A 21,582-nucleotide genomic window follows, 5' to 3' on the forward strand; every position below is an offset into this window, starting at 1 on the left:
CTAGGTAGTTCGGATTAGGCTTCATATTCCGAACTACCGTTACTCCTCGTGGAACGCTGTGGGGATAAAGTCTGGTAGTGGGGCTGTGCGTGCTGGAGGCAGGACTGCCATGGTGGGGCCAGAAGTCCTGTGTGCAGAGAGGTCTGAAACAGGGGAAAGCTGGCTGTCAGGCTGGCAGCAAGGCCATAGCTGGGCAGCAGGGGGGAGGGAAGGGGAGGGGAGGGCTGGTGATGGGGAGTGGGGGGGGGTATGGGGGGGAGGGAGGGAGGAATCCCAGAAATGACCTTCTCTGGTCCAGCAAAATCCCTCATTCAGCCAGTCAGGTCCTGAGGGTGCTGGACCAAGGAGGTCCAACCTGCACATAAAGTTCACTCACAAAGTTCTGAGTTTTCAAATGATACCTAAGGAAGCATGCCTGTACAATAGTTTATGGGTGTGAATATGAGGCAGGGTATATTTTGTCATAGTTTCCTTTTCATGTTGTACTTCTTTCTCTGACAAATAAACTAATATTGAACCATAAACATAGTCAAGTAAGTGGCTATATCTTTTTTTACACAAACCACTTTGATTCTAAAAAGCATTTTTCTCAGCCCGAACTATTTACAGGTGCATACCTGAATTTGCAAATAGTTTGGGTACCCTGAGAAATATACTTTCTATTGAATTTACTGTTTGTCTAACATGAGACTTTAATATATCCCTCAAGGGAACTGACAGCAGGAGTCCATCACTTGCCTGTTTGTTGTGAAAGTAACTTTCTGCACCTTAGTTGGAGTGATGTACAACTCCTGAAGTTATGATACCATCATTTTATGGCACACTTTTCTTTTCCATCACGGTACTGCAGTATACTGAAAGCTTGTCATCTTCTTATAGTAAGATCTCCCTGATCACTTTCTAAAATTGTTTGATAACCTAGGCAAAGAGAACAAAGGTGCTAAGAGTACCACGGACCTTATGGGTGGAGGTTTTAAAAGCACTCAGGGTATGTCTACACTAGCCCCCTCGATCGATCCACAGAGGCTAATGAGGGCAACTGAAATTGCAAATCTAGCCCAGGATTTAAATATCCCGTGATTGATTGTCATGTTCCCCGCCGGTCGCCATTTTAGAAATTGACTAGCCCGAAGTAACTGCCCGAGTCTACACGCGGCAATGAAATGGGATTCCGATTTAAAGCCCTAACTCAAATTAGCTCGTATTCCTCCTGCAATGAGGTTTACCAGCTAATTTGATTTAGGGGCCTTAAATCGTAATCCCGTTTCACTGCCGCGTGTAGACACGGGCAGTTACTTCGGGCTAGTCAATTTCTAAAATGGTGACCGGCCAGGAACATGCAAATCAAGCGTAGGATATTTAAATCCTGGGCTTGATTTGCAATTTTGGTCACCCTCATTAGCCTCCCTAGATCGATCTAGGGGGCTAGTGTAGACATACCCTCAGCTCTGGCCTAACTCTGCTCCCATTGCAATTAATGGGAATCTTACCAATACCATATATTTCAGAGGGGGAGCGTGTTAGTCTGTAACTGGAAAAAAATTAAAAAATGACTAATAGTCTTGCAGCATCTTAGAGACTAACAAAACATGTAGATGGTATCATGAGATTTTGAGTTTAAGGTATCCAGTTCTTAAATAAATAGCACAGAGAGAAGATTATGTGTGTGTGGGGGGAGGGTGGAGAAGAGGAGGAAAAAGAAGGAAAAAAGGGAAGGAAATTGTCAGTTAGGGAACATCTACACTGCAACGCTATTTAGAAATAACTAGCAAAATAACTAGCGCTATTCTGAAATAACCTAGGGTATGTCTAAACTACATGTCTCTGGAGAAAGAGGCATGTAGATTAGGCTACCTGGCATAGGAAAATGAAGCCGTGATTTAAATAATCGCCGCTTCATTTAAATTTAAATGGCTGCCACGCTGAGCCGATCAGCTGTTTGTTGGCTCAGCGCGGTAGACTGGACGCTCCGCGGTTGACATCAAAGGCATTTGTCGACCTCCCAGGTATGCCTCCTGGGATGAGGTTTACCTGGGAGGTCAACAAATGCCTTTGATGTCGACCACGGAGCATCTAGACTAGCACGCTGAGCTGATAAACAGCTGATCGGCTCAGCGCAGCAGCCATTTAAATTTAAATGAAGCGGCGATTGTTTAAATCACTGCTTCATTTTCCTATTCCGGATAGCCTAATCTACATGCCTCTGTCGCGAGAGGCATGTAGTCTAGATTTACCCTTTGTCTGTGTCTACATAGCAGACAGTTATTTCGAAATAGTGTCAAAATACTGTGAAGCTGGAGGACTTCTTACTCCGACTCCTGTAAGCCTCATTGTACAAGGAGTAAGGGTAGTCGGAGGAAGAGTGCTCTATTTTGAAATAAGTGCTGTGTAGATGCTCTGTATTTCAAAATAAGCTATTTCAAAATAAGCTACGCAATTGACATAGCTCAATTTGCATAGCTTATTTTGAATTTTGTTTAGACTTCTGTTGTAGGAATCAAACTTGTTAAGTGAAATTAAGTTCTGTAGCTTCCCTAATGAGCTGGCTTTTGAAATTGGCTTGAAATAATACGGTAACTTTGAGATCCATTAATGAATGCCCAGGCATGTTAAAATGTTCCCCAACAGGTTTCTGCACGTTGCCTTTTCAGATATTTGATTTGTGTCCATTATGGACATGTCAGATATCCAGAAAGGCAACACACAGAAACCATAATAAAAACAAACAAACAAAGGATACATAGAGTGGGTACTAAATATTCCTATCGGCTTCATTTAGCATGGACACTCTAATTGACAATTTCTTTCCTCTATTTTTCCTTCTTTTTTCTCCTCTTCTCCACCCCCAAATCCCCTTTTTGTGCTATTTATTTGAAAACTGGACCCCTTAAACTCCAGTCATCTGAAGAAATAGGTAGTGCGCACAAAAGCTCATGATACCATCTACATGTTTTGTTATTCTCTAAGGTGCTGCAAGGCTATTAATTGTTTTTTAAGTTTTTTCCAGTACCATATATGTCAGTGGAAAAGGCTACACCAGTGCAGAAAATAATAGCCAAATACCTTTACAAGAAAGCAGAGGATTAATCTGCATGTGGGGCAGGTCTTGTGGATTAAAGCACTACTTTAGGAGTGAGGAAATATGTCAGAATCAGGAACAGAATCAACAACATTTCTGTGTGACCTCAGGCAAGTCATTTGTAAAAAGAAGATAATACGATCTAAAAAGGCAAGAGGTGTGAGCAAGAACGTGAGATTGTCATGGCAGGGGCTGTCTCTTCCAATATGCTTACCAAGTGCCAGGCCCTGATCTTGGTTGTCTTTTCTTGGCACTGCTATATGCAGTTCATAAATAATACTGTGAATTTCTTGGTGTTTTGTGTCTTAAAAAAATGCTTCCTTAAATGTCAGTGCTCCTTGGGTAGATATTACTGAAAAGTCTGCTTTCAGTCCTACACACGAAGGCATTTTGCAGAAAAGTCACGTGGACAGAGTATTTCATATTCTTTACGGAAATATGCTTAGGAATATGAATATGCCTAACTCCAGTGTAATTTATGCAAAATCTTTTGTGTCACATATCATTGGAAAGTTCATAATCCATTGAATGTGTATATTCTATTTGTATGCACATATTATTTCTGTACCTGAAATTAAGAATATTGACTGTTAGATTTATTATCAATGTGTTCATGTTGGGAAAAGCCTATTTCCAACTCCTCAGGAACAACAACGAAGAAGAGAGCTAATGGCTCATTAGCAAGAGACAACTGAGTGGTGGAGAACTGTCTCCCTGCAGACCTGATACAAAAACATATCCATGTCACCTGATGCTGGGATCCATCTTGAATTTTGTACTTTTCCACAGAGGTGTTAGGTAACTGAACAAAGGCTGCCTGTCCTATGGAAATTCTATATAAGGCCAGGGAAGTGAATGATAATGGTCTCCAGTTGGCTTTACAGACTACCTCCCCACCCTGAGAGGACATCTGAGGAGACCTGGAAATAAAAAGATGGTAACAACAGGGATAGAGGAGAACTTCTTGACCCAGGTCAGAAGGGACATGTCTGGCCTGAGAAGGGCTTTACCTGAAATAAGATCTCAGGTGAGAAATTTTGTGCATTGAGTTTTGCAGGCATGTTTAGTTTTATTTTGCTTAGTAACTTACTTTGATCTGTCTGCTATCACTGCAACCACTTATATCCTACTTTTTATACTTAATAACATATTTTTGTTTATTAATAAACCCAGTATAAATAATTGTTATTTCAGGGTTGCTCTGCTGGGGGCTGTGATCCAAACTCTGTGCCGCTATTGAGAACGCCAAAGGCTCTGTCTCAGCAGGTCAGGGTGGTGGTGCACCCTCTAGGGCAGGTAGGCAGGCTGAGTGGTATTTTCAGCACATCAAGTGACAATCTCAAGGGGACTTCTGTGACCAAACCCATCCCAGTTACACTCAAGCAAGTTGTGCTTTTGGCATTTACATTTCTCGCTTCTCTCCATCATGTAGCGCCCTTTACCATGTTTATCTGTTTGCTTTCAAACTCATGAGTGATGGTGATGTCCTGAAATAGTAGGGGGTTCAAACAGTGCTTGCCATCATTATATTGAGGCTGCAGGCAATTTCCTGCCCTCTGATGAAGCTTCTCTTTCCCTGGATATGACTAATCTTGCCTGACATGTAATTTACCCTTTGGGCTCATAAACATTACTTCTGAAGAGCAATATGGAGTCATTGGAATGGAGCAGACTGTTCCCAACAGCAGGTGTTTTCATTTCCCTGCTGAGGATAACACTATCATAAGGCTTTGTCCTACACCCACTCACCATTTCCAAACAAAAGTGGAATTTTTGAGCTATCCCACTAATGTACAAGATGGATTTTTTTTTGAGTAACAACAGACACTTCCAGAAAATCTGTTTCAAATAAATATCTGCCAAGTGTTGCTGTCTCCTTCCTTTGTTCTGGTTCGGAGAAAGCAAGCTGATTTAAATGAGACAACCAATACATGCACTCTTCAGTCTCTGTTATTTTTTTCTCTGTGGTCTTAAGGGCCTCTGGGAGGCTGGATTTATCATGCACTAAGGGGGCAACTGTAGTCAGGTGTTTTTTGGTTAAAATATACTGCAGTTCTTATTTCTTTGGGGGCAATAAGGAGTATTCAATCTAAACAGACAGTACAATGGGGGGAAATCACTTTTTAAAATTGATTGTTCAGAGGATTGGGACTGGGGCCAAAAATGTTGACAATAAAAAAGAGGTATCGTGCTGTTGTGCAGGATGCAATTCAGACTAGTAAGGAATTGTCACTTGTTTCCCTGCAGACCTGGGTGCCTCACAATGCTTTGCTGCAGGAGCTCCCAGCCTGGATGCTTGCAGCCAGCCAAGAAGCATACTGGTTACACTCAGGAGTGTAAGTGTGCTAACCTGCTTTAGTTCAGCCATTCTGACTCAGCAGCCTGCAATAGCCTCACTCTGACTTCCACCAACTTTGGTTATAAGCAGCAAGTGACCCTAATACATTTTGCCCTCAGATCAGGCACTCTGCAATGTTCAGTCCTCTCCTGAACAGTTCAGAGAAATGATCATATCCATTCATTCCTCTAAACTATATCCCAGCTTATGAACTGAGGTAAATATACACTTTCCTGGAAAGACTATGCTGAGTTGGTTTACCTTAATAATAAAACAAATTTCCAGTGCATCTAACAAAGTGGGTCTTTGCCCATGAAAGCTTTTGCCCCAGATAAATATTAGTCTTTAAAGTGCCACAGGAATTTGCGTTATATTCAAATGCGGTACAGCTAGATGACAAATATTTGTTGGAAAAAAGGTACGCAAAATGCGGAGCACATTTTACGTACCTTTTCCCGATTCTTTTGTCGGAAGAGGCTTTTCCAACATTTGGCCCATTTAGACTGGGCCAAATGTCAGAAAAAAACCCTCTTTCAAAAGCCCCCTTCTTCCTCGTAAAACGAGGAATACAGGGGCTTCCAAAAGAGCTCATTTGCTCTTCCACAAAAAAAGCGGAAGAGCAAGCACATTCCCTGGATGCGACAGAGGTTTTTTTAGGAAACTTGTGGTATCCCAAAAAAACTGCAGTCTAGCCGTACCTCATGGTGGGGAAGGCAATATGGAGTTTAATGGTGAAGGAAGCCCCATCCTCTTTCTTTTCCCACTTGTGTTTGCTGAAATGCAAATTGTTTTGTTTCCTGCCATCTCCTCCCTCTTCTGTCTTGATGGTTCTGTTCCCTGCTTTCTATGTAAATTGAGGTAAACAAACATTCCTTTGTCTAATAGGCCTGCTTTACATACCTTGTTTCCACACAGATTAATCATAATTCCAAGCATATAACTCTTTATGCATCATGTACATATATCACACAAGTATGTTATTGAGCAGTGAGTTTTTAATTTTGAAAATATCTCCCACATGGTATATTTGATATAAAGATTATTACAGATGTATGTAGGGAAACCTGGGAGGAGGGAGCAGGAAGGGGGAAGCCCGGGGAAGAAGGAGGAGGGGAAGTATAAAACTATGGCACGCCATATCTTCAGTACTGTGTACAGATGTGGTCTCCTCACCTCAAAAAATATACTTTGGCCTTGGAAAGGGTTCAGAAAAGGGCAACTAAAATGATTAGGGGTTTGGAACAGGTCCCATATGAAGAGAGGCTAAAGAGACTGGGACTTTTCAGCTTAGAAAAGAGGAGACTGAGGGGGGATATGATAGAGGTATATAAAATCATGAGTGGTGTGGAGAGGGTGAATAAAGAAAAGTTCTTCATTAGTTCCCATAATAGAAGGACTAGAGGACACCAAATGAAATTAATGGGCAGCAGGTTTAAAACTAATAATTGAAAGTTCTTCTTCACACAGTACATAGTCAACCTGTGGAACTCCTTGCCACAGGAGGCTGTGAAAGCTAGAACTATAACAGAGTTTAAAGAGAAGTTAGATAAATTTATGGAGGTTGGGTCCATGGAGTGCTATTAGCCAGAGGGTAGGAATGGTGTCCCTGGCCTCTGTTTGTGGAAGGCTGGATATGGATGGCACGAGACAAATGGCTTGGTCATTGTCTTTGGTCCATCCCCTCCGGGGTACCTGGTGCTAGCCGCTGTTAGCAGACAGGCTACTGGGCTAGATGGACCTTTGGTCTGACCTAGTATGGACATTCTTATGTTCTTATGTTCTAAGCTCAGGGTTCAGGGTTGGGGGGTCTCACTGGACCAACTTGATTTTTATGCAAACCTGCTCCTGGGTTCGCATGTGGCCCTTGGTTGCCAGGCTGGCAGCTATCCTGCCCTAGATGGCCGCATTCCTGTGCCTAGTACAGAGGTCATGGAAATTGGAGGCCTCCTCCCAAACCTCGATGAAGTCCACGATCTCTGCACTAGACCAGGCAGGTGCCCGCCTCTTGCGGCCCCGGGCAGGCTCCTGTGAGCCGCCAGCCTGGTCCTGGGAAGAGGTGGAGGGCTGGGTGGCAGCGGGTGGCTGGCTCATGGCGTGCCAGGTGCAGGGTCTGCTGGCTGGGTGCTGGCAGGCTTGCAACTGGCACAAACACTGTAGCCAGACCATGGCTCTTTAAGGGCTCTGGGGCCGGGAGGGGGGCAGAAGAGTTTCCTTGGTTTGGCCAAAGTGGCCACCAGGGCAACCTGGGAAGGGCTAGCCTCCCACTAGTTCAAATTAAGTGGCTACACAGCCCTTAATTCGAACTACTTAATTCGAACTAGGCGTTAGTCCTCGTAGAATGAGGTTTACCTAGTTCCAATTAAGCACTCCACTAGTTCGAATTAAGTTCGAACTAGCGGTTTGTATGTGTAGCGCCTATTAAAGTTAGTTCGAATTTACTTTGTAGTGTAGACATACCCTTAGTCTTTTCTTATTAATCAGCATTTCCATGAATGGTTTACAGCATGATTTAATATTCTACATTTGTCATCCCATCTTGCCATTTTATTCAGTTACATCTGATGAAGTAGTTTTTACCCACAAAAGCTTATGCCCTAATAAATTTGTTAATCTTTAAGGGTGACATAGGGCCCCTCATTGTTTTTACAGATACAGATATGGCTACCCCTCTGAGGTTAAATCAGCATGATTATTATGCAGCTTTCTGAGATAACAGATAACAGAAAAAACATTTTAAGCAAGTCTCTGCTGAGGGTCTGTACATGGCTTATGTAGTAAACTTCACTGTGTAGTAGAGTGAGAATCCATCATCACTGCAGTTTTCTATCAGAATCAGTCTTATGGAGGAAACAAAATAAGTCTCTTTCACTGGATTAGCAATACCTTTGTAGGACATTTGAGGAGTGAAGATCATTCTGCTTTGAATTTCAGCATGCAACATATTTCATGGCATTTTTATCAATAAAAAGGTCAGTGCTTTTATGAGCATAGTCAACATTCTGATGAATGGATTTGATATGTGAAATCCCTGAAGGCTATTCCTTGAACTGTCAGATGAAACAATAGCAATCTCTAAAGAGACAAAAGAGACAATCCTGTTGAAGAAATTAAATGTAGGAAGGGGTTCCTTTCTCTAATCATGAAGTGATGTGAAGAATATCAAGGTAAACCAGGGACATTAACTAAAAACAAATCAATTTACCTTATGGCAGTCATGACTGTTTCCCTGATTGTGCTAATTATTATGAATAGGTTTGGTTTACAATAAAAACTTTTTCCATATAATCCATCTCCTCTTCTCTGTTCCACATAATGATGTTAGAAGAATATAACCTGTTCTGACTGCTATTTTCTTAATAGATGATTATGGAAAACTATATGGGCTAATAGGAGCCTTGCCTAGGTAAAGACTGTGGCTTTGGCCCCTTACAATTCAGGTCATAGTGTGGGAGAAGTGGGCAGCTAACTCCCAGGACTTGTATTATTTTAAACTTCAGGTTTTTTTAGACCTATCTTTGATATAAGTGCAAAGATGAAGATTTACCAAACCCTAAAATAAAAAAAACTAAAGTCCTCTCCCCACTTGTGCAAAGTGCTGTAGTGAAAATAGTTCCTGTCTTAGCAACATTATATCAAAATAACTAGTGTTATTTCAAAATAACTTAATCCGCATCTAAACAGCAGTCTGTTATTTCAAAACTAGCCAACTAGCCCATTATAAAATGGGATTTTCAGGTCTCTTCTCCACGTTAGTCTTCTCTCGTGAGCCTCCAATCTCTCGCTCCGTCTCTCTCTCTCTCTCCTCTTCCTACTGCCTCCCCCTCTCTCTCTCTCAACTCTCCTCCACCTCCTGCCTCTCTCTCTGTCTCTCTCTTTCTCTTCTCCTCCCCCTCCTGCCTCTCACCTGAGGAACTGCAGAGCCCAAACAGAGCAAGCGGCTGGTTGAGTGGCTCGTGCTCCATGGGGAGTGCAGGGCCCAAACGTCCGCTTGTGCTACTTGCTTCTGCGCGGCGGCCCGGCTGAGCGGTGCAGAAGTCAGCTGACCATCACGGTGGGAGGTGAAAGGGGGCAGGGCAGTGATGTATACGGCCAGTCCCCGCCCCCGGCCATGTATGTCACTGCCCCGTCCCCCTACCCCTCCTGCCATGGCGCTTGGCTGACTTCTGCGCCGGGCCGCCGCGCAGAAACAAGCAGCACAAGTGGCCATTTGGGCCTTGCACTCCCCGTGCAGCACGGGCCAACCAGAGGGAACAGCCAGCATTTCATCAACAGCGCTGCCCAGAAGGAACAGCCAGCATTTCAGTGTTATAGACTCTCAGACACTGGGCTATTATATTTCAAAATAATGTCAAAATACTGTCAAGCTGGAGGACTTCTTACTCTGACTCCTGTAACCCTGAGGCTGCATCTAGACTGGCATGATTTTGTGCAAATACTTTTAACGGAAAAGTTTTTCCGTTAAAAGTATTTGCGCAAGAGAGCGTCTAAACTGGCATGTGCCTTTGCGCAAAAGATTTGCTTTTGCGCAAAAGCATCCATGCCAGTGTAGACGCTCTCTTGCGCAAGAAAGCTCCGATGGCCATTTTAGCCATCGGGCTTTCTTGCGCAAGAAATTAGCTTGGCAGTCTACACTGGCCCTCTTGCGAAAGAATGATTGCGCAAGAGGGCTTATCCCTGAGTGGGAACATCGGAGCAGTTGCGCAAGAACCACTGATTTTGTACAGTACAAAGTCAGTGTTCTTGCACAAATACTCGCGGCCAATGTAGACAGGCGGCAAGATTTTGCGCAAAAGTAGCCACTTTTGCGCAAAATTTTGCCAGTCTAGACGCAGCCTGATTGTATGAAAATTAAGGGAAATCAGAGGAAGAGTACTCTGTTTTGAAATAAATGCTATGTAGACGCTCTCAATTTTGAAATAAGCTTTTTCAAAGTAAGCTATGTAATTTGACATAGCTCAATTTGTGTAGCTTATTTTGAGTTAAGCCCTGCTGTATAGATGCACCCTTGAATAAAAAGTATTTCCCACTTAGTATAAACAAATAAATTTGGACGTACATGGTAAAATTATTCCTTCTATTAAAATTAATGGAAAAAAAGAAATCTTTGAGGGTGGCCTCATGGAAACAAGACATACAATGTGGGAAAAAGTATTATTTCTAATTTACAGATGGGAAATGGAAGCTGAAAGATTTTTATCGGGGACTAGTGATTTTAGATATTTAGTTGCCCAGATGCAGACTCCTTAAAGAACCCTATATTCAGAAGATAGGTGCTCAGCACTTTCAGAGAATCCCCCTTTGAAGTATTTTGAGTTCAGCTCATGAAGACTGAGGCTTCCAGAATCACCAATCAATTTTGAACTGTCTTTGCTTTAATTGGCATGCCTAACGTCCCATAGGAAGTGCTGATAGAGCTGGAATTGCACTTAGCCCATTGCCAGATTCTCAAATCATCCTTTGCTTCTCTAGAATTACCAAAAGTGAGAGTTGGTGGCCCTGGGCTGCTTACTCATCTGCTTAATTAATTAATTAATTCAGGTTTCTGGTCCAAATTTAACATTCACTTTTTCAAGTAACCCTGTTAGTGGAAGACATGACATACCGCATATGACTTGAAATACTTATTTTATTTGTTCTGCAGTAACATGTCTACAGTAATACTTTTTGTACAGTCATATCACCTGTGCACAATTGTTCAAGAACAGTCCAGTGAAAGAAGGCATGACCCAGCCTTTAGGACACCAGCCTCAGATGTAAAAGACCAGGATTCAAGCACCTGTTCTGCCATAGACTTTCTGGATGAGTTTGAATAAGTCACTTAGCCACTCTGTCCCTCAGTTCCCCATCTGCTTTGAAAAAAGGGGGAGACAGTACTTCTTGATGCCGGAAGGGTACTGTGAGGCTAAATATATTAAAGATGGTGAGGTGCTGCTCTGATACTGTAGTAATGAGGTACATATAAATACCTAACTCAGGGTATGTCTACACTACCCCCCTAGTTCGAACTAGGGAGGTAATGTATGCATACCGAACTTGCTAATGAAGCCCGGGATTTGAATTTCCCGGGCTTCATTAGCATAAAGCCGGCTCCGCCATTTTTAAAAGCCGGCTTGTTCGAACCCTGTGCCACGCGGCTACACGCGGCACGGGCTAGATAGTTCGAACTATGTAGTTATTCCGAACTATCTGTACGCCTCGTGGAATGAGGTGTACAGATAGATCGGAATGGCTACATAGTTCGAACTATCTAGCCCGTGCCGCGTGTAGCCGTGCGGCACGGGGTTCGAACAAGCCGGCTTTTAAAAATGGCGGAGCCGGCTTTATGCTAATGAAGCCCGGGAAATTCAAATCCCGGGCTTCATTAGCAAGTTCGGTATGCATACATTACCCCCCTAGTTCGAACTAGGGGGGTAGTGTAGACATACCCATAGATAGAAGATGAGGTAAGTGTCAGTATAGCACTACTATGCAGCTAAACCAGACTAACATGGCTACATCTCTATTAGTATAGCACTAGTCTGTCAATGTGGATTAGGAGAAGGAAAACAGTAAAAGACTGGGAATCCTTAGTTGTCCTACTTCTATAGACAGCAGGATGCTTCCAACATTTTTTCACATGGTATGCACTGTTGCTTTTTAACTTTAGCTTGACACCACTCAGGTTTCACCTGGTCCACCCCTTTGTTGTCACTTGTCCCTTTCATATGAAGAGGGGCAAGCCTCTTGGGCTGCCTGGCCCTAACAATCTGTATAATGTGTATACAGCTGCGAGCATCATGGAGAGACAGCAGCTAAACAGCTTCAGCTAGTGTTGCTGGTGTGTTGGCAAGGTCATGTCACTTTAAATGAGCACAATAGGAAGAAAATATAAAATTTACTTTCCTACCCCCTTGCACTGATATAATGCCTAGGCGAATCTGGCATTGACTTCACGTTCACTGCTGTGTACTGTCAATTTGAAGTTATGTGACTACGCTCTCCATGGGGAGCAATAACAATAGAATAGGAGCCCCAAGTGCCTAGGACTGCAAAACAATCAAACCACAGGAACATACCAATTATACTTTTCCTTTTTGCTTTTTCATTTACAGACCCATGTGCTAATTCACAGATATGAAACTGTCAGCGCAGCTGGTGCTGCAGCAGCAACACAAGCTCCCGTACACAGACAAAGCTTCCCCAAAAGAACAAAAACCAAACTTGGGGTTTTAAGTGGCAACTGGTGGACCTCAGGGATTTGCTGCCTGCTGGAATCTGAGCCTAGATGTAGTTATTAAAAATGTATAGCATTGATATGTACCCATAGCCCCATCCTGGGGAGTCAGAAGGGATGTGGAGCTGTACTGTCCAACCCTCCTGGACTTGCCTATTGCAGGTCGATTGATGTCATGGTGTTGATAGTTTTATGCTGGTGCAACTTCATTGAAATCAGTGGGTCTGAGTGGAAATAGGCTGGGGTAAGAAGCAGCTCTGTGGGAATGAGGGGACTTGGGAAATGGAGAAGACAGCATACATTTCAGGAGATTTCTAGGATGAGGGCTAAGCAAAGAGCCTATCTGGGAATGGATAAGAAAGGGACAGGCATGTAGATAATGAATCAGAACAGGAAGACTGAGAAGAGACTGACCTTGAGGTGGTTGGTGGCTATGTTGTGTGGGTGTGTCGTGAGGCTCTTGAGGTACCACTGGAAGAAGATGGGGATGAAGCTAAAAGACGGAAATGGAGGAAGCAGAGCCTGAAACTGGAGCAAAGAAACTGGAGAGAGAGAACAAGGAAAGGTTGCAGGGGACAAACACACAAGAGAGTGGGGGAAAGAAGGCATGACTGGGAGAACAGTGTCATGGGAAAGAATAGACTAGAAAGAGAGATTACAAATGATCTGCAAATGAAATCTACAACTTGAGAGAACTGTGGAAATATGGACTTAATATTCCAATTAGCCTGGTTGTGGGAGGAGGGGGCATCAGCATAATTTAAATTAGCCCTGTAAAATCAATTAGTCTCAATCACCTTCTCCTGGGCTGTCCGAAATCCATTCATAATATTACATCAGCCCAAAGGGGCTTAAGCTAATGTAGAAATAAAGGAAGCTTGAACAATGCACAAACAAAGGGTTTTTTTTTCTATTAAAAACAAAAGAGTGGACATTTAAAATCATTTCATAGGTATGAAGATGGGGGTAGGGAAGGGAAAGAGAAATTGGACATAATTAAGCCCCTGGAACTGTGAAGGTCTAGATCACATGGGTACTAGACCTAATTCTCTGTGGCCAAATACTTGGTGTAGCCATTGGAATGGAGGCAAAGTGAGTGTAAACTACTTGTAATTCCATTTCCTGCTGGTGTAAATGCAGCTTGATTGACTTCTGTGGAGTTTTGATGGGTCCACACCACATATTCCAGCAGTTTTGACAATCTCCTGTCTGACAATGATTTGGCAGTTGTCTATGACTATACAAGGTGCCCTACAGTGGAGAATCAGGATCATTGTCCTGGGACCTTCTAATGGACGTCTCACTAGAGACTTCAGTGGGAAAAGATCAGGCCACTCATCCTCTTCCTATTTTCTCTTTCCTCGTGTTAGGATTATGTTCTCACTTCCTGGAGTCAGCAAGATTTCAATGACTTGTAAACATAATCAGGGTCTGAATGAGCTCTCCCTGACATACAGTAATGAGCCGTGGAAGAGGCTGATCTTGTTTGCATGGGCAGACCCACCCTTTCTAGATGCTATGCATTTGCTTGCCCAAATGATCTCTTTTGGCTGGTGTTGGATCCCCAGTCTCCTTGTTATTGGAGCAGGGGTAATAAAGGGAAGTTGTCCTTGCTGTGTGCATCAAGGGCAGCTACCCTATGCTTGATTGAGAGACTCACTCTCAGTGAAATGGCACTTGTTAGGCAAGGTACATGAGTTTGAAGACCAAGTGAATTAAGAGGAAGAGGGGTGGGGATACTTGTGTAGGTACTGTTAAAGGGTGCTAGATACTATTTGATCCTTCTTCATGACTATGTATAATACATGATTAATTTTCACTCAGTTGAGAGTCTTGTTACACACTGATGGTACAGCTTTCCCCACTGACAGCTGAAACCATTCAGAGATGTGTTAAGTGGTGGGAACTGAAGGTATCCTCATAGTTTGTGATTGGCTAGCAGAATAGACAGTGGAAAGGTGAAGCAATAGTCCAGTCAGGTGGTCACAAGAGAGGACTGGAGTGGAGCCCTATAGAGAGGTGTGGTGATTGGCCAAGCAGGGTGGCTGGTACAGAAGAGAAGCTAGCAAGTGCCTCAGCAGAAGGAGCAAATACAATGTCTTCTTATACTCCATGCAGGCTATAGTGCAGAGATGGGATAGGCATGTTAAAGGGACCTTTGGTTTCTGGACTTAAGAATCTGAGGGAAATGGACACTACCCAATTTACTTGGGGTGGGTCTTTTGCTCATGATTTATATTTATAGAATTATAGAATACTAGAATTGGAAGGGATTTGAGAGATATCAAGTCCAGTCCCCTACCCTCACAACAGGACCATCATCCCTGACAGACATCTATCCAAACTGCTCTTAAATATCTCCACAGCCTACTTAGGCAATTTATAAGAATGACTTCTCATGTCTTGCTCACAACACTCCTGTTAATGCATCCCAGAATCATGTTTGCTTTTTTTGCAACAGTGCCACACTGTTGATTCATATTTAGCTTGTGGTCCACTATGACCCCTAAATCCCTTTCTGCAGTACACTTCCCATTCTGTATGTGTGAAACTGATTGTTCCTTCCTAAGTGGAATACTTTGCATTTGTCCTTATTAAACTTCATCCTATTTACCGCAGACTATTTCTCCAGTTTGTTCAGATCATTTTGAATTATGACCCTGTCCTCCAAAGCAATTGCACTTACTACCCCTCTCAGCTTGGTATCATCCGCAAACTTAATAAGCGTACTCTCTATGCCAACATCTAAATTGTTGATGAAGATATTGAACAAAACCTGTCCCTAAACAGACCCCTGCAAAACCCCACTTGTTATATCCTTCCTGCATGATTCTAAGCTATTAATAATTACTCTCAGAGAATGGAAAAACTTAAAAAACAACAAATACAGGCAGTCCCCGGGTTACATACAAGATAGGGACTGTAGGTTTGTTCTTAAGTTGAATCTGTATGTAAGTCGGAACTGGCGTCAGCCGCTGCTGAAACTGACCGCCAGTTCTGACTTACATACAGATTCAACTTAAGAACCCCAAGTCAGCTGCTGCTGAAACTGATCAGCAGCTGATTCCAGGAAGCCCGGGGCAGAGCAACTCTGCCTCGGGCTTCCTGTAGTCAGCGCTGGTCAGTTTCAGCAACGGCTGACTTGGGGACATCTGGGGCAGAGCAGCTGGGGTGCTGCTGGGTTGCTCCAGTAGCACCGCTCCTCGGCGCTACTGGACCAACCCAGCAGCACCCCAGCTGCTCTGCCCCAGGAGTCCTGATTCAGCCACTGCTGAAACTGACCAGCAGCGGCTGAATCAGGACGCCTGGGGCAGAGCACTTGGGGTGCTGCCGGGTTGGTCCAGTAGTGCCCAGAGCAGCGCTGCGGGACCAACCGGCAGCGCCCCAGCTGCTCTGCCCCAAGGTCCACAACAAAAGCCTGGTCTGCTGGGGGGGGGGGCACACTAGCTGCGCCCCCCCAGCAGACCAGGGACACAGGGAGCAAAGCGGCAGCGGGGGGTGCCTCGCCTCTGAGGCTTTGCTGTGGCCAGACCGCTTTGCTCCCGGTGCCCCTGGTTTGCTGTAGACGGTCCCCAGCAGACCAGGAGCACCGGGAGCAAACCCGCAGCTGCGGCGGGGTCCCCGCACTTCTGAGGCTTTGCCAGAGCAGACCAGGGACACCGCGAGCAAACCCGCAGCAGCGGGAGACCCCGCCGCTGCTGCGGGTTTGCTGGCAGTGCCTCTGGTCTGCTGCTGCGGGTTTGCTTGCAGTGTCCCTGGTCTGCTGGAGACGGTCCCCAGCAGACCAGAGGCACCGCCAGCAAACCTGCAGCAGTGGCGGGTTCCCGCGCTTCTGAGGCTTTGCTCTCGCAAAGCCTCAGAAGCGCAGGACCCCCCCGCTGCTGCGGGTTTGCTCCCGATGCCCCTGGTCTGCTGGAGATGGTCCCCAGCAGACCAGGGGCTCGAGGTGGCTGATCGCTACCTGTGAGCTCCGGGGCGAGAAAGCCCCGTTCGTAAGTGCGGATCCGACATAAGTCGGATCCGCGTAAGTTGGGGACTGCCTGTAGTCTGGTAGCACTTTGAAGACTAATAAAATATGTAGATGGTATAATGAACTTTCATGGGCACAGCCCTCTGCTTCAACTGACCAGAGTGGCTCCAGGAGGAGGGATAGCTCAGTGGTTTGATCATTGGCTTGCTAAACCCAGGCTTGTGAATTCAATCCTTGTGGAGGCCCATTTGGGGCAAAAATTTGTCAGGGATAGTACTTGGTCCTGCTGTGAAGGCAGGGGACTGGACTCAATGACCTTTCAAGGTCCCTTCTGGTTCTAGCAGATAGGCAATCTCTATAAATTTATCTACATATTTTTTTAGTTTTTAAAGTGCTACCAGACTATTTGTTGTTTTTTAATTTTTTCCTGTTACAGACTAACTAGGCTACCCCTCTGAAGTCTCTGAGAATGGTTATCCAGCCATTTATGTACCTACCTTATAGTAGCCCCATCTAGGTTGTAAGTCCCTAGTTTATTGATAAGAAGGTCATGCAAGACCGTATCAAGTGAACCCAGTTTGCAGTGTTTTCCCAATTTAATACCAAGTTACTTTCCCCTTCTTTATTAAAAGTTTCTGTGCTACCCCCAACCTATGATCTTTCAAGGAGATATATTGCCTCTCAGAGGTGCCCAAGGGGTATCTCTGGACAATGTGCAATTGTCCCTGGTTATTGGGTCGGGGCTTGAACCAACTTTGTATTTAATTGCTGAAAAGTTACCTCAAGATACCGAACCTGGCCTTTATTACTGCTAGCAGTGTCTGTCAGAAAGATTACTTAGAGCAGGAAGTGAAATCTTCCTGTGTGGGGAGAGAAGATGGAGGCTACACTGTCTAATTCTAGTGTACTGTTCTATGAGACTTGAGCTAAGACTGATGCCAGGCAGTCTGATGCACTGTGCCCCTCAATGTACACACAAACACTCAGCCTTCCCTCTGAAAACAAAAGCATTGGTGCACCCGGCCTTAGCATTTTTGAATCTCTTTATTCTATTTGTATTTTTGTCTCCCTCAGGCGTCGTCGTCACTATAGGAAGGACCTGTGTTACTCTGTGTTACTTATGCATCAGACCTAGTTTCTTACTGTGATCCCCTTGTCCCTCTGCTTTAAGAAGTCTACCAACATATACTCACTCTACTGCCTGAAAACTCAGCTGGGTTCTGTCTGGTTCATGTGTCACCATACTAATCAAGTTCTGTGGGCTACATCTTGTCCCTAGAGGTACCTTGCAATCTCTTGTCTTAATCAAAGTTCTAAGTAGAGCTGAGGGGAACTTTTTGATCAAAATTCTTGGTAAAAAATGCAGATTCAGGTCAACTGAACATCTCATGAATTCATGTTGAAATGTTTAAAATGTTTTGACTTTTCAATTTGAAATGACTGTTCACTTCACAATTACTTTTCCTGTTACTGGAAGAGAAATCAAAGGAACTATTCAAAATTAAAATAAAACATTAATTTTGCATCAAGGGAAACACTTAATTTATCCAAAACAATGTTTTCTGACTTAGATTCACTGAAATGTTATGTTTGGATTGAATTAGAACTATTTAAATTAAAAAAAAGTGGTTTATTTGGAATTGCCACTGCAAACTTGTTACTCACCCAGCTCTATAACTATAGCATGCAGCAGAATTTGGCTTTATAATTCTGCTTATTCTGCCCCAAATGGAGTAGAATCCAATTTCCTCTCCCTTAGATGTATGGGTTCAGCAGTTCTAACAGGAGTAAAATATAGTGAAAAACATATTTTAACTACTGAAGTAAGCAAATGACTAAATATATGACAAGACCAGATCTATGAAATAAGAGGCTGCCATATTTATACCACTTCTCAGAGCAGAAGTTTGCTTAACTTTACACAGAAAGACCTTCTTAAATGCCATTTACATGATAATTGATGGGTTCCACATTGTAGTATCACAAGACTATACCTCCAGTACTAAATGGAAAAAATAATGAAACATAATGAAATACCTCTTTTCAGCACTAAAAAGAATGTTAAGCTATTTACACTCACAATTGCATTACAGCCATTCAACTTTGCAGGTAGAGAAAATTGCATAGTCTTTAGTGCCCATATTTGTAAGTAATTTTCAAGGTAGTGGGCACTAGTGTTATGGTTAGAGCACTTATGAACCAACTCTTTTCTCACCTAGCTTACCTAATGGATGTACTATTGACTGAGAGCATGAATTCTTCTAGCACTTCATTCTGCTTTGAGGGGTCACTATATTACTATACATTGAAACATCCTGGTAAAACAAACCACATCGAATAGCATACGATCTTGAAACGTGCTATGAATTTTTATTGCTCTTTCATTTGATAGCAGTTTACTTCTAGCAAGTACACTTGGGGATAATTTCTGATAACTTTCACACTCGTTCATCCTGGGTTAAGTGGAATTGCTCCCGATATATAGTTGTCAGAATGATGGTGAGATCAGAATTTGGCCTGTTGTTTCAGAGACCATGCATCTCTGAGGAAGTGGATAGTTGATCTTTAGGGACTGGTAATGAGAAACAGAACTTTCCTAATTTAATTCACTGGTTTGAATTACATTGGTCACGATGAAAAGTCAGTGTGGTTTTAATGGCTGTTCAGTAACTGCTGTGAAATAAATAAGCTGATGGTTTCAATTTAGTTTCCGTCTCTGAATATAGTTGAAGAGTCCAGACTGCTGGTGGAGCAACATTGCATTGAGGGAGGCAGCAGCCACACTTGACATATTTGTTGATAGACTGTCCTATTGGGGAGGTAGTTGATCAAATTGTTTCTAAAACATGAACTGTGGAACTTCCAAGGGGTTAACACATTCTCTTGGGATTCCTACAGGGGGCAGGTCTATCTGAGGGGAAAACAGTCTGTCAAAATAGTAGGTGCTTTTTAATTCAGGATGTTGACTCTTGAGTTCTTATTCCTTTGTCACTAAAGTGGCATGTAAATTGAACTTCGCCCCTCAGATTTTCCTGGAAGTCAGGTACATGGCCCCAAGTGGAGGGGATTTGAGTCAAGAAGGATGGGAGTGAGGTGCAAAAAGCCAGACAATAGACAAATACCAAGACTCTCTCTAAATGTTTAAATCTCTATAATGCAGCAATAGTCAGTGCTGACCCCAGTCAGCTCTAATATGCATAGCACACAGTGCCTGTATCTCCTGTAAGAGTGAAATCCACCTGAGTGCAGGAAATCTCCTAAGCCTCACACAACAAGCCATGGACTAAGGATTTGACTCTTCATTAATCCAGCAAGCACCCATTGAAGCTGTTACTCATATTACAAATCCTGTGGATGCCAAATGGACCATTAAGTTGATCTGCCAAACCCTCTCTGTATAGAACACTCACTGAAGTCAATGAGACTTCTGCACATAATGGCCATATAGGAATGGGCTCCATATAGGTCAGGGTTGCAGGATTGAGCTCTTACTCTTGCACTCATTTTCAGTTTTTCATTTAATATTTTATGGTTTAGAAGGGGAACAACAATAGGAGACTTAGGCATGTAATGATTCTGCAGCCACAGGCTAAATAATAAATATGTATATAAAATTTAAAAATTCATGTTTGCATTATCTGATGGTCTGTAACAAGATAGAAGTAGACCCACCTTTGGGATGTGATCTCATCAAAATTTGTAAATTAAGTTTAGAAAACCTATAGAAGTTAAAATCATTCACGCCTTTTTATTTTGGAAAGTTATTTTTGAGGGGTTTTTTTTTTTGCTTAGATAAGTATGTTTGCTTAGGTATGTCTGAGTCTACATCCTGTTATAGATCTGACTTGCTAAAGGAGTAAAGAGAATATATGAGTGATTACAGGGTCTGTATCAAGCCTGGGCAGAGAACCCAGGCAAGACCTAGAGATCATAAAACTCCCAATCAAGATGACTTGGGGGTAAGGGGCCTCAGTGGGATTTAAATGGTGCATTGGTTTTGAGCTACATCCTCTGCTGGTGTAAATCAGAACAGCTCCATTGGCTTCACCAGCTTACATCACCCTGGGGCTATATCTCTTTTATTTTTTTTTCACTACTTTTTCCATGCCCAATAACTTTCATCCCTTTCCCGAGGTGAAGTTGCTGCATTTTTTGGAGGAGTTTAGCTGGTCATGTGTCACTGAAACTCAACCTCCCTCCCTCATGTAAACTATCCTAGAAGTAGCCTGACATCATCCTTTTCCCACATCGGAACCCTCTCAGTCCAGCTAGGTGAAAGACTGCACCTAATGATGTCACAGAAAGAGGGAGGGCTTCCTTAGGCTTTGTTGAAAATCTATGCTGAGCTTGCCGGGAAATGGTTACTGAACCACAAGATTTTAAATATTTCCTTTTCCCTCTACATAATGCACATGCACCCCAGTGAACACCAATGTCCATACCTAGTTTAGGACTTCCAGACTCAGCTAATTTTTGCTATAGCTGTTTCCTGTTCAAATATAGGGGTTACAGTATCTATTTTTCCTGCCCCAAACTCATGTAATTGGAGCTGGGTGAATAATATCTATTAAATATTTTATTCCATCGTCTCTGATATTTAATCAACTTATTAATGAATATATTTGCAGGTTATTGGAGCAGCTGTATAAGATCAGTGAATGGAAAATGGTTATCAAATAACATACTCAAATAATTACAAAAGCTATTGAATAAATGATTATTTTTTTGGACAGCTGTGTGCAGAGTTCAAAATTTTGCCCATGCACAAAATTGCCTTTGGGTAGGTATCCATCCAGAAATATATTGCCCCCTGAAACTAACTATTTGAGATAGTTATCAGTGCATGAGTAAGAGAGATTATAATAGAAATTTCAGAAATGCAGTCAGTATGAATATCTTATGCTGTTGTCATAAACTATGGTGTATTGTTCATCTGGATATATGGTGTCAAGTAGGCCCTTTTCTACATCTGGTTAGTGTTG

General features: G+C 43.0%; 1 protein-coding gene across 1 annotated transcript in view; it reads right to left on the reverse strand.

Moving 5' to 3' along the window:
• Positions 1-3,574: 3,574 nt before the first annotated feature.
• LOC149525957 (uncharacterized) overlaps positions 3,575-21,582 on the reverse strand; it is a 65,455-nt gene continuing 47,447 nt past the window's right edge. The window contains exon 3 of the mRNA XM_089778231.1: positions 3,575-3,647. Coding sequence (XP_089634357.1) covers positions 3,575-3,647 — 73 coding nt within the window. The remainder of the gene's footprint in view (positions 3,648-21,582) is intronic.

This window comes from Pelodiscus sinensis, chromosome 1 (genome assembly GCF_052426305.1).
Source record: "Pelodiscus sinensis isolate ZL-2025 chromosome 1, ASM5242630v1, whole genome shotgun sequence".
NCBI classification, from domain to species: Eukaryota; Metazoa; Chordata; order Testudines; family Trionychidae; genus Pelodiscus; species Pelodiscus sinensis.